General features: G+C 49.2%; 2 protein-coding genes across 3 annotated transcripts in view; both read right to left on the reverse strand.

The window, feature by feature from the left end:
* The window catches only part of shaker (potassium voltage-gated channel protein Shaker), a 191,846-nt gene that overhangs the window by 96,149 nt on the left and 83,250 nt on the right, over positions 1-12,447 (reverse strand). The window lies entirely within an intron of this gene.
* On the reverse strand, positions 10,916-12,381 carry LOC108545483 (uncharacterized). Its single transcript, XM_017897132.1, has 2 exons — positions 11,964-12,381; positions 10,916-11,007 (listed from the first exon to the last, which is right to left on the reverse strand). The coding sequence occupies exons 1-2, from the start codon at positions 12,374-12,376 to the stop codon at positions 10,983-10,985; spliced, it is 438 nt and encodes a 145-aa protein (XP_017752621.1). The 5' UTR covers positions 12,377-12,381; the 3' UTR covers positions 10,916-10,982.

Here is a 12,447-nt window from a genome sequence, read left to right on the forward strand (position 1 = left end):
CCCTCTCTCGGCTGGTTCACGGCAGTGATCGATATCCGACTAATCGACGGCTACGGAATCGTTTCGATCATCCTGACCGGCGAACGGCCGGCAATTTTCGAGCCCGCTGGCAGTTTCATCCTCGCCGTGACCTAGACTAACGCGTGTCGTAATTCCCAACGCAACTGGCCGTAATATCGTTTCGCCTAATCGAGTGATCTCGATGCGCGTCGAGCGTGCCTCGGTCGTTATGACGATTAACGACCGGACGGGAGCACCGGTTCGATATCTCCACCCTCTTCTTCGTTCGGCAGACTACTGCGAGTCTCCGAGAAGAAGCGCGTCTTCTTCTTCGAGCGATCGAAATCGCGATTCGATTTTCCAACGAGAGCTTTCGGGGGTTAGATTCGGGGAGGAGGTGTGGGTCAGTCGTTGATTGAACTCGAGACAGGGAAAAGGGACGAATCTCGCGACTCGAAATTAGTTCATAGTTGTCTCGGAACGGTAGCCGCGTGGAGGAACTTGGAATACGCCTGAGACGCCGCCTAGCGAGAAGCTCGCGAAGCTTCTCGGGGCGAGAGCTCGCAAGCTCCGACTCGAGGGAGCTTTCGTATCGGACGTCGGTACCTTCCTTACCAACCAGCTAGATTCGAAGAGCTTCCAGGGAAGCGTACGACGCGCTTTCGTTGCGGCCATCGCCGAGTCTCCTTTTATCGTTCGCTGTTTCGTCCAATTTTCGCCAGCTATTCCCAGCAATTCGAGTGCAAAGACACTGGACGTCGTGGACGATCATCGATCGCAGCGACGTCATTTTCTCGCGAAACGAGAGGAGCTTCGATATACCGATTCGAATTGGTATACCTCGCGTGGACGCGATGTAAACGCTGCCTTCAGAGTTGCGAGAAAATTTCTCGATTATATTAGTCGGTGAAGTGCTTCGCTCTAACTACTGGGGGCGAAATTTGCAAGTGAAATCGCTTACAGGGTAACCGGAAGTCTCGAGAGGTACTTGTAACCGATACGAATGGTCCAACTGAGAGAAGCTTATGATCGATTGATTACCGGTACGCAATTCCAAGCTACGAGCAACGAATCTAGCTATTGGACAACGTTAGGGTCGATTTTCAATGGTGGGTAAGCGGTTCGAATTAGAATTAGACACCGGAAAGGGAGGAATTTTCATCGATCGTTCTCGGATTTTTCTGCTTAATCGACGCGATATCGACTGGAGGCTAATCGGAAACGTCGAAATCTGGGAAATTAGGCGAACGGAGTAAATCGTGGCGACGAAACGCTCGTACACCGACCTGGTGTACACCTGCCAGACTCGGCAGGTTTCCTTGGCAGGGGAAAGCGACACCGATGGGTGTAACTCGGTGTACGGAACGTTCATGGCCAGGATTTACCAGCAGAAGCCCCGAACGTCGCGAGTCATGGATTTCCGCGATGCGATAAAATTCCACCCTCGCGCGAACCGTGATGGAAAGCTAATGGGAGACTACCACAAGGCGATGTGGAAAAGCGCGCAGCATTAAATTACTGTCACCGCTTCTTGCGTCGTGGGAACTGACTACGATGATCACCCTGTCCGCCCGGGAGTATCACCAACGAGAACAACAATCTCTCGATCCACATCGTCATCCTCTGCAGCTCGTGCGAATTTTCCCAGTAGGTGCTGTTCGGTAAGACATCACGTATAAGTTTTTCGTGCAAGCGGCATCTCGTTTTGGAGCCTAGATTAAGAGAGGGAATCCTTAGAGACACACGCCGACGAGCCATCTTCTCGACCGAAATTAATGCAAGCTGCGAATTACCCCGAGCAAACGGATCTTCGTTGTTGACTCAACCCTTTGCGCTCTGACTATTTTTCCACTCGATCGAAAATTAGCCAACTTTGCCGCGTTTCCGCTGGACAGCTTCCCGAAGTTTATGGTTTTAATTTCACGGGGGGAAGGGGATGATAAATGGCCGTAAATTTGTTCGCGCGACATTCTGTTTCTATAGGCATAGGCTGTATCGAAAATAAAATAAAATAAAATAAAATACACTAACGCGTAATGCTACCAATGGAGTGCAAAGTTAAAATCAGAGGTTCTGGAAGAAAAGATATAATTCTTTCTTACTTTTTAAAAAATAATTAAACCAGCTAAATGCAGATTATCAATGTCTCCATGGAAATAGGCACAAATTCGAAGTCGGAGTTTCAGTTTCAAAAGCAAGAAGATTGAACCTCTAACGATCTATATTGAGATCTCTATTGATAAAAATAAACTCAACCGACTGGAAATGATCAACGTCTCCATGAAAATACTAATGAAACATAAATTGTAAATCAGAGATTCTGTTTTAAGAGCAAGAAAAATTAACCTCCTTCGAGCTTTACCAAAATAAAACCTACTAACTGCAGACTATCAATGTATCCATAACGGTATCAACGAGATATAAACTCAAAATCAGAGGTTTTATTTTGAAGACGGAAAGAGAAACGAATCTCCTTCGATCTTTCCATCTTTACCGATAAAAATAAAATTTAACGACGAGTCTATAATAATATCGATGAAACGTAAACTCGAAATCGGATGTTTCATTTCGAAATCAAAAGGAACGAGCCTTTTTCGATCCTCGCACCTCTACCGACAAAGATAAAACCAACTAACCACGGGTTATCAATGCGACCGTAACACCCCCGTTGGAGTGCACAGGGTGAACCCTTCGACTTGGTTCACCCGTGCTATTTTCAATTTCGACGTTAGCGCTAATATTATTAATAGCACGACCGCGTGGCTCGAGTCCGCCATTGTGTCGGGACAATGCGTTATTGTCCTTCCCGAAGCAATAGCCGTGACAGGAACTATTAGGAAGAAAGTAGTCGCGGTGGTCGATCGTCAGACGCGAGCCGGCGAGATGGCGGCGATATTCGAGCCAGGTGACAGTAGTTCCGCCCGGCTATGGTCAGACCGCGCGCTGCACGGCAGATCGCTCGCGAGAATAGGAGAGTAATCCGATCGCGCTGTCTAATTCCACCACGAAGCCCTCGCGGACACGCTGGCCATGACACACCGTGACATTTCGGCCACTCTGCAAAATGCGTCCTATTAATATGCCCCTTTGTTTTCCCCGAATCTGGCCAATCGCGTTCCCCTCACCACCCGTCTTTCCGAGTCCCAAGGGGTGGAACATGGGTACCATAGGTATTAGCACCATAGGTATTACGACCGTGTACCCGTGATCGTATGGAAAAATACCGAAAATTTTTCACCGTTTGAAACTGCGAATGTCGGACCTTATCATTGACACTTGGTTGACTCGCATAATTCTTTGCAAACATACGAGATTTTTGTTTCCGTCACTATCGTGACCAGTGAAATGACCGATAGAGAAAGAATAAAATAGGAAAAGCTTTACCTATAGTAACGCATTGAGGACCCGTAGCTTTATTGCTAGCTTTATTCACTTGTCAGTTATGCTTTTATCGAATGAATATAAAAGAGCTTTCACGTAAATGATCGAACACAGGTTGAATTTCAAACAGTCATGTTTGCATTGTCGTTGGAATGCCCAGGTTTGCTCGAAACGGCTACGAATTCTCTGATAAATTGTCGGCAAATATATTCAAAATTTGATCATGTTCTTCGTCGTTCTTCGTGGTTATTGAACGCTATCAAATATTCAATCGATAAGAAATCGAGTTAGTTTTGTTACTAGGAACGGGAGACTAATCACTCGTAATTCTATATGGAATTTATAATCTCAACGAATGCGGTTTCCGTTACATTGCTCCACTTTAAACGGAAACACTGTCGATATAAGAATTTCCCTGATTCGTCCGCGGTATGTTGAAGGAAAAATCGCAAAAGCGAGTGACCAAAGGGACCGCGTCAAATACGAAATTTTTAATTAAAGATATAAAATGATCATTTGGATGTTGGTAAAATTGTGCATACTTTGCGACTCAATAGCTAAACAAATTGGAACTCCACGAAACCGAGACAGGCCACGTCTTTCTTCGCAACTATAAACGTAACGAGTGCATATTTCAGGCGAGATTAAATTATTCTCAAAAATAGCTGTAGCAAGGACACCGGGTTTCTCTAATTTCTCGATCAACTCTTGCCATAACTCGAGAATACCGGAGCCGGCTATTCTCGTTTGCCCGAAATTCTTATCCGGGATTTCCGTTTTCAGATAACGCGGCCTATCTCCGTAGCAAAGCAGGATTGTCGTATCGGACAGATGGCTTTCTCGTGACTGCGCAATCTTCGACCATCCTGCCAAAGGATCACCGCGGTGTAATTTCATTCGTGGATGCTGTATCCTCGTAATTGTTACGTAGAAAAAACCACGAATCCGTTACCACTGTGACCAATTACACCTGCCGTCTCTTAGCGTTAACGAAGGGTACGGGAGGCGAAGGGTAGACGAGGAACGGGAAGAGAGCGAAGGCAAGGTTGGAAGATTTTTATGACGCGCTGTTCCATTTTCCGCGAAAGAGACGGCGGGCAGAGCGAAGTCTAATCGAGTTGGCAGGGAGGAGGAACATCGGACGCGACGAGATGTAACGAGATTCGAGAGAAATCGAAAGTAGCCGGACCGCAAAGGGTTAATCTGCCGGAGTAACGAGGCGCCTATCCGGGTGCAGTTCGTTTCGAGAAAGAAGTTTATTTGTCCGCGGATCGTAATTCGACGAGCAAGCCACACGGGACCGTGTCTCGGCTCGCGTTCTCAGCTTTTAATCGCGCGAAACCCGAGCCACGGGCTCGGAGACGCTTGACAGAGAGTAGCTCGGACAAAATAGGAAAAAATGCAATCTCGAAACGTTTCGACTCGGACTCGATAAGCCTTTCGTCTGATCTTCGTTCTCGCGTATTACACTGGCCTAATTACCCGACTAATCGCTCGGCGAAAGCGCGCGGGATAATGGGATCCAGCAGCTTCCTCCTTCGAGCGTCGAAGGACGTGCTTTAACCCTTTTAATTCGCCTGTTCTCGATCGATCAACGAAGCATCTCGCGGAACGGAGAATATGCGTGACAGCGTGAGCGCTCTCGGGATTCGAGATTACGCGAAGCTGACTCTCGACGGTTTGCAACTCTAGCCGGCGTTAGCTGATGCGCAAGGCTACGTGGACGATACTTACAAGTACAATGCGCTCGAAATGAAAATCGCTAAAACCAAGGCGTACGGCAGACAGAGACTGCAAATGCCGAGAGACCGTAGAAGGATGTTGCTAACGACGAGTAAAACCATAGACTGCAAAGCGAGGGATCCGAGACCCATATCACACTAGCGGGACATCGTAGCTGGTCCCGGTGAAACGCACGATCACAAAAATCCGCTCCTATGCTCGGAGCTCGCGATCCGTCGATCGCATTTCCGCAAAATCAGAACGACCACCACGACCAGGAAGATTTTTAATCCCTCTGCGCGAGAGGCTCGCGGGAAAAACGAGCCGAAAAGTTACTCGAGTGTACCATCGCTTGATTCGATTTAACGCCTTGATGACTCCGTTCGAATTAAAAGTTAACGCTAAGCGAAGCGCGAATATCGCGCCGAATGCACGCGTGCAATCAAAATCCTGCGTTTATCCTCTTCCCGTGCGCGTCACCGGCCGGTCCGTCCCCCGTCTCATCGTGTTCGCCGGAAACACTCGCGTGTCACGGGTCAGAGTCGAAGCGAGTCGACTTTGCGGAGCACGCTCGCGGGCCCAAAGGATTCGCACGATCGCGAGGAATTTTCGGCAGGAATTTTCTCCCGATCAGAGAGAAAATTTCCACGGTTCGGGGAAACGTGGCGAGCTCCGAGGCATAGGCGGGCTGTCACGAGCAGCTGGTCACATACGCGAACCGAGACAGATCTGCACCAACGACCGACTGAAGCCGTGCATTCGACTAACCGGCTGACTATCGTGTCTGCATCGGGCCGAGGAGAGTCGCCCTGTTCAATGCTACGCCGTGCTGGCTTCAGTGACGTACCTATACTACTCGTGAGCTTCGTTTTCCCCGGAACAGGTGTCAACTTTGAAAACTACCAGAGAAAAATCTACATTTTTATTCCCTTAAACGAGATAGCTCGAGCAATTTGCTTTTTGAAATATCCCATGATTCCAGTGATGCAATGAACTATAGCGATTGTCAATATCGGTAAATTGGTGTAAAATTAATTTAACAATTTAGTAGAACGGTCCTCGTCTTCGTTTTGTTTTCACGGAATTAGGTATTCTTTAAGTCAATTTGTCTCGTATCGGAATTCGGAGACTTGTTTTTCGTGCTACGCGAAAATTTTTACGAGTAATTGCCATTCGTCAACGAAATCACGGATACGTGACTGTGACTGTATGAATACTAAACGGTATTAAACGAGTGTAAACAATAGGATGAACGAAAATTCGATAGAGGCGACTCTGCGAGGATTTTTACAGAATTCGAGAGAATAAAGGGAAGAAGAAAGGGGGCCAGAACAAAGAGGGACGGGTCTGGCCCGAAGGCAATGGTTTACAACACAAACGCTTAAAAGGCTTCAGAAAGCTTGTAACCACTGAGAAGAAATACCACGACTGAATGAAGGATCGTGTTAAAAAATGGGCTTGTGGAAATGTGTTAGGTAACGTTGAATTAGGCCTCGCCTTGACTGGAAATTAGCACTGTAAATGCACCGTAGACGCACGGATTGAATCGCGAATCGTACAATGTACCGCGTTAAGTGGTCCTCCGGAATACTCGCTGGGCCAACAGGCACAAAGGATTTCGCATTCTTGGCAAACTGCGCCGTTTTAAAGGACAAGAATTGAGTATTTCCGGACTGCTTAAACGAGAAACGCTTTTCACCTGCGCCAGATACTTCTCGTCGCAAACTTTACAACCTCGGGCCATCTCGGTAACAATGGAAACGAATATGTTGGAGGAACCCTGGTCGTCATCCGTTGCTCATAAATGATTATTCACGATGCTCCATTTAGCATCGGTAAATCCGAGTCGTACAACCTGTCTAAGCTCCCTTCATTCACGCCATCTTGCTCACCCCTTTCGCGAGTATCGGCTCCATGTGGACCACGACTATTTCGGTCTTTATGACTGATCTGTACTACTATTCTGCTCCAGCGAATTGACGACGTTACGAAAAATTTTACACGTTGCGTGCAAGTTAATCCTGCGAACTAGTGTTGACAGAAATCGGTCAACTGATGCTTTTTGACGTTACGGTGAATATGATAGAAAATATATTTTCTTGGAAAGGAAGAGAAATTTTGTCAACGTAGGATTCTGAAATTTCTCGTTGAAATAATATTCGAGGGAATATTATTAACGTAACTTTAGGAGCGAGAGGGTTAAAGAAATATCTTCCAAAATATTTAGCCCCCTAACGTTATTAATTTTTCATTACCGTGACGAATCAAAGTTTCCAAATTTAAACTTTAAAATAATAAAATTTTATTATGCAATCGTTTAACATCGTATATCGTAGAACGAGTCGTTATTGCCTGTTGTCTGTTTCTATAGCAACACGTGTGTGTCCTAAAATTAAATTCGCTTGTCAACCATCGATTTTAGCGCGATCGTTTTCGTTTAGGACGGTTCAGGATTGCGTTAAACGATTATTTCCAGGCTTGGAAATTGCAAATACGTGTCACGACGGACAATAGTCGATGGATCTGTTCGATTTGGCAGGTAAATTGGCAAGGAAGGTTGGAAGATAAAGGACGATGGACTGGTCCAGGAGGCTTCCTTGATATTGCGAAAGCTATATCCGCGGAAGCGTTCCACTTTTCAACGAACCTAGGATTTTCCTGTCACCATCGCCGCTGCTCTTCCACCATTTCCCTTCCTCTATCTTCTCCTCCTGTTCCTCCTTCCTGCCTCCGTTGCCGCTCGATGCGGACAGTGACGTGGTAAATCGAATCTCGAGCACAAGGTGCGAATTAAATCTCGGAAGCGAGCTACATACCTTTCTACTTTATCGTTACAACAGAACTCGGCCAGCCATCGAACGGACTGCCGTGAATCGCGGGCGACAACACGGCCGGCTATAGTCTGCGGAGAACGGCTGTTCCACTTCACGCGATATGTATTATTAATCCGGGGAACGTTTAAGTCGTCATCTGTCGCTCACGCGATTAAATACAACCCCGTCGTGCCTGGAAACGTTGCGCGTACTCCGATCTTCCTTCGGTGCTTCGACCTCGGCCACCAGCGCCGCCAACTTCTGCCAACTCCGCGTTTCCCTTCGTATTTTATACCCCCCATCCATACGCCCCATTCGCGAAATTTCTATTACCTCTCACCTCGGATCCGTTACGCGTGCTTCTCCCATTTCTAGCGAAATTCGACGTTTCCACTTCGTGGAAAAGGTAATTAAATTAGACCAAGTTCGATCGAAATTAGCACTGTTTAACGACGTAATGCGCACCAAAGGGGTTTCTTTCTCTACCTTTCCTGCAGTTCCTTGCGAAATTCGATTTTAGAAGGTTCTAGTTGAAATTGTCGTTACTATCGTGATACATTCTGCCAAGTTCCACGATGAATTTTACTCGACTTTATCGAGTTCCTTTCCCACGTCCCTCGCGAAACGTTTGGAAATTCGATAAAATCCTAGCGCAAGTAAGTACCTCTGTGAATTTCGTTTTCGTTTTTACCCCCTCGGTCGTTTCGTCGGCGAGTTGACAGCGGCTAGACCTCCGCCATTTCGCCGAAGGCGTAGACCTCGTTTAAAATCACGGCAGGAGCACGTGGGTCGAAGTTGGAAAACTCTTGGACCGAAAATAACGGCTCATTCATATCTATCGACCGGGCCTGGCCTTCCGATTACTAAACTTCGTAACTGGCGGAGAATCGGTGGATCGATCGGTCGATTCGGGATTCCTGGTCGCGAGCACCGTTGTCCTATTCTCGTCCCGCACGCGCGGACGCGAGCGTGTGGAGATAAAAAGGGAGTGGTGCACTCGACGTACACGACACGCGATATTTAATCCCGATTGGGGAGAAAATCGCCGGCAATTTTATAACCGGTCACCGCGCCAGCACTCGACGCGATAGAAATTCGGAGAAGCGCGTTTTCGACGGTCACACACACACACGCGCGCGCGCGTGCCTGCACACCTGGGTGCTCTCGATGGGAAAAATAGAGGCTTTTCCGCTGAAATATTTTCATCCGTGACACTCTCGAGCGAGCGATCGAGCGGGAAGCGTGTCGGAGGCTCGCGGACGCGCCGCACCGCGCCTCGCTAATTAAAAGTTGGCCACGAGCGTGGACGAGCGTGGTACAGAAGGTATTAATTGTTCGTGGGAAGATTAACAGCGTGCCGCCGTATAAAATCTGCAATTCGTACGCGACATTTGTCACGCTTGCGTCGACGCCTCGCGTTCGCCACCCTCCGCGTCCCTGTCCGCCGCTCGTCTCGGTCCGCGAGATCTTCCCTGACAGCTTTCACGCGTAAATTCGCGCCGGTGCGGCGTTTTAAAAATCATCCAGCTCGAAACACTCGTGCACATTTGATATTAAAAACAAGGCATGCAACGGTTCCTGGCAGCGGGCGATTAAACATGTACGACCTTCCCGGAGCAACGAACGCGGAAATAAAAGAGACGAACCGGGGGATGAAAGGTGACACTTTGACGACGCGACGCTCCAACATTCATCGTTCTCGAACGCTTTGCACGGCGAGAGAAACGTGGCATCGGAGAGGGAAACCGGATTTTACTCGAGAATCACTCGCTTCCCCTTATCCTCCTTTGTAACGCAACGTTCAAAGCCCGTCGACGAAACGGCGTGCAAAGAGGGTCGCGGTTTATCCAGCTTCGCGATTCGTACAGGCCGCGACAAAACTCGCGCGAGAGGCACCGAGTGGCCCAGTAAACGAAGCTCGTTTTACCCGGAAAAATAACCCTAGACCGTCGCGAAGGGACGTTCGATAGGCCGGAATCGAATGACGCGAGAGTGGAGTGGTCTGGGAATTTTTAATATCGCTTTCCTCGTATCGGGGATTTTTCTCGGCGTGGTCCGCAGCCGAGGACGTGGTTCAGGTCGACGCACGATTTCCGCCACACCCTGCGCGGCGAATCGCGTGTCCGAGGTTCCTCGACGACGAACGGGGTTGGCGGGACGAAATAAGGGTTGCAATCGCGTCGATTTATCGCGGTTATCGCGAACAGGGTAAGCGGGATAAAGGAGAGGCTGCGCGTCGCGATTGGAACGGGAAACGCGATGGTTTCTCTCGGTAGAATGGTGGAAGGGGTGGAGGGCGGTTCCGGGGCGTCTGGGTCCCGATTTCCTGCGTTTCCTCGCACGTTCCTCGCAAGCGGAAGCGAGTTTTCTTTCGGCTCGACGCATGAAACAAAGGGTGTTCCAGGTATTCGCCGCGAGAAGGGTGAAGAGGAGGACGGATCAGCGTCCCTCCTCGTCGGTCCACGCCGATTATCGAGTAGTGCGTGAAAGCTTTATCGTCCAAGGTGCAAGACTCTTCATTCCATTTCATTCCATTCCATTGCATCGCATTCCAAGCTTCGATCGAAAGCGTCGGGGGAGCAATGAGACCCGATACGCTGGTCGCCCTATGCTTTTATTATTTTTACTTATTCGTTACGATTATTATATATACTTTTTTTTTTTCCTGTTTCTTTATTATACTTTTTCCGTATCAATATATAGATATACATACATATATATATATATATACATATATGTATAATAGATCTATCGTGGTGGCTCGTCGAGGACGCGCTCGATGATCCTCTGGGTGCAACGCGTCGCCATAACGAGCGTTGCGTCCGCGACATGCAGCCTAGCCACGCAGGCTCTCGTCTTATCGTGTTACGTTTCCGTTTATTTATTTATTTATTTTTCTTTTCTATTTCTTTTTTATTTATGACTTTGATGGTATTTGTTCGTGACGGGGGTACAACCAGTAAGCGATCCAACATCGAACATCGCAAGCTTGTGTGTGTTTTAATGCCTCGTGCTGACAGATATATGTCGGGAGATGTCGGGGAGGTCTGTGTCCGGCGCCCAAGGTCACGGTGTGGAACATACAAAGCCTCTGTGAACATTGTGCATTCGCTGTCAGTGGAAGCTGCGTGAAAGGCTGGAACGCCGTGTTCCGGAGGGAAGTCAGGGATCGGGGGGGTGACGCAGGGATCGTCATGCTTCGTCCGAGTCCCTCGTGCGTTGTTCGCGTTACGCGACGCCCTCGAGATGGATCATCTCGATTTCCGCGATCGCGAGAGAAATTTCGAGAGCGACACCGGAGAGACAAGACCGGACGAGGGGAACAGGGTCCCGTGGTCGTTATCGGTCGTCGTCCGCCGGCAATCGATAACGAATTTATACCGCGTAGAACGGAAATACGTCGGGGAAATACGCGCGAGTCAGCCGAGCGACGAGTTATGTCAACGTGTTTTCCCGTGGCATTTTTCCTCGAAGCGAAGTTATCGTATCGAATTGTACGAAACGATAGAAACAGTCGGGGGTATTTCCATCGGACACGGAGGATTCTCGAGGGCGTAGAGGTCGAGCGTCGGGGGGGTGTCTCGACCGGAGATCGAAAGCGAATCGACGTAGTATATCGGGCGACGATTGGTCGCGAGCAGAGCCGTCTAAATTATGCAGGAGAACCAATTATAGAAAGCGAAAAACACGTTCGGCGAGGGCGGTGAACGACCGAGCACGGGACCGCTCTGCTCGCGGACACACGAGGGAAACCAGGATGGTTGCAGCACCGGGTTAACGAGGCAGAACATGAAAACAAGGTAAAGGCGGGTAAAAGATATACGGAACGAGCTACGTGCCGCGGACGGTTCGCGTTCCTTTCGTTAAAGGCAGAGAGAAATTCCGTACCAAAAGTACGGCGCGAGCCGTCGGACGAGCAACATCAAGAGCAGCAGCAACACTCGTTCCGTACGTAGAGAGACGAGCCGGTATACACGGCAAAGGTGAACACGTAGCTCCGCTCGAACGGAGAAGATAGAAGAAAGACAAGATGGGAGAGAAACTCACCGTTTCGTCTTAACGCGACGATAACGGCGATAGTCGGTGGCGTTTACGTCGTTGGGGTCGAAGCCCCTTCGATGCTTGGGCGGCGAGGACATGGTCGCAGCAGCCTTGGTACCGTTCGAGACCGCGTCCGGCTTGGCGGTGATGGTATCGTTGTTGCCGATGAAGGTGCAGTTGTCGACCACGATGTGCAGCGAGGCGAGTGGCGGCGGCGAAGGTGGCAGATGGGCGGGGACGAGGTGGCCGGATGCCGATATCGCGAGATCCGAATTGGACGTCGGGTGACACCGACAGGCAGGTGCCGGTGGTGCTGCTGGCTCGCCGATTACGAGGGTCCGATCCCCGTGACCGACGTCGCTCTTTGGCACCGCGTTCAGCTCGTGCCTGCTAACCCTACCGGCTCCCGGCCCACCCATTCAAATCCTCGATTATCGCCCGTTCACTCCGCCTCTCTCGCTCTGCCTCCGTGACTGCTCTCCTACACCGC

The sequence above is a fragment of the Eufriesea mexicana genome, unplaced genomic scaffold (genome assembly GCF_001483705.2).
Source record: "Eufriesea mexicana isolate 0111107269 unplaced genomic scaffold, ASM148370v2 scaffold386, whole genome shotgun sequence".
Classification (NCBI taxonomy): domain Eukaryota; kingdom Metazoa; phylum Arthropoda; class Insecta; order Hymenoptera; family Apidae; genus Eufriesea; species Eufriesea mexicana.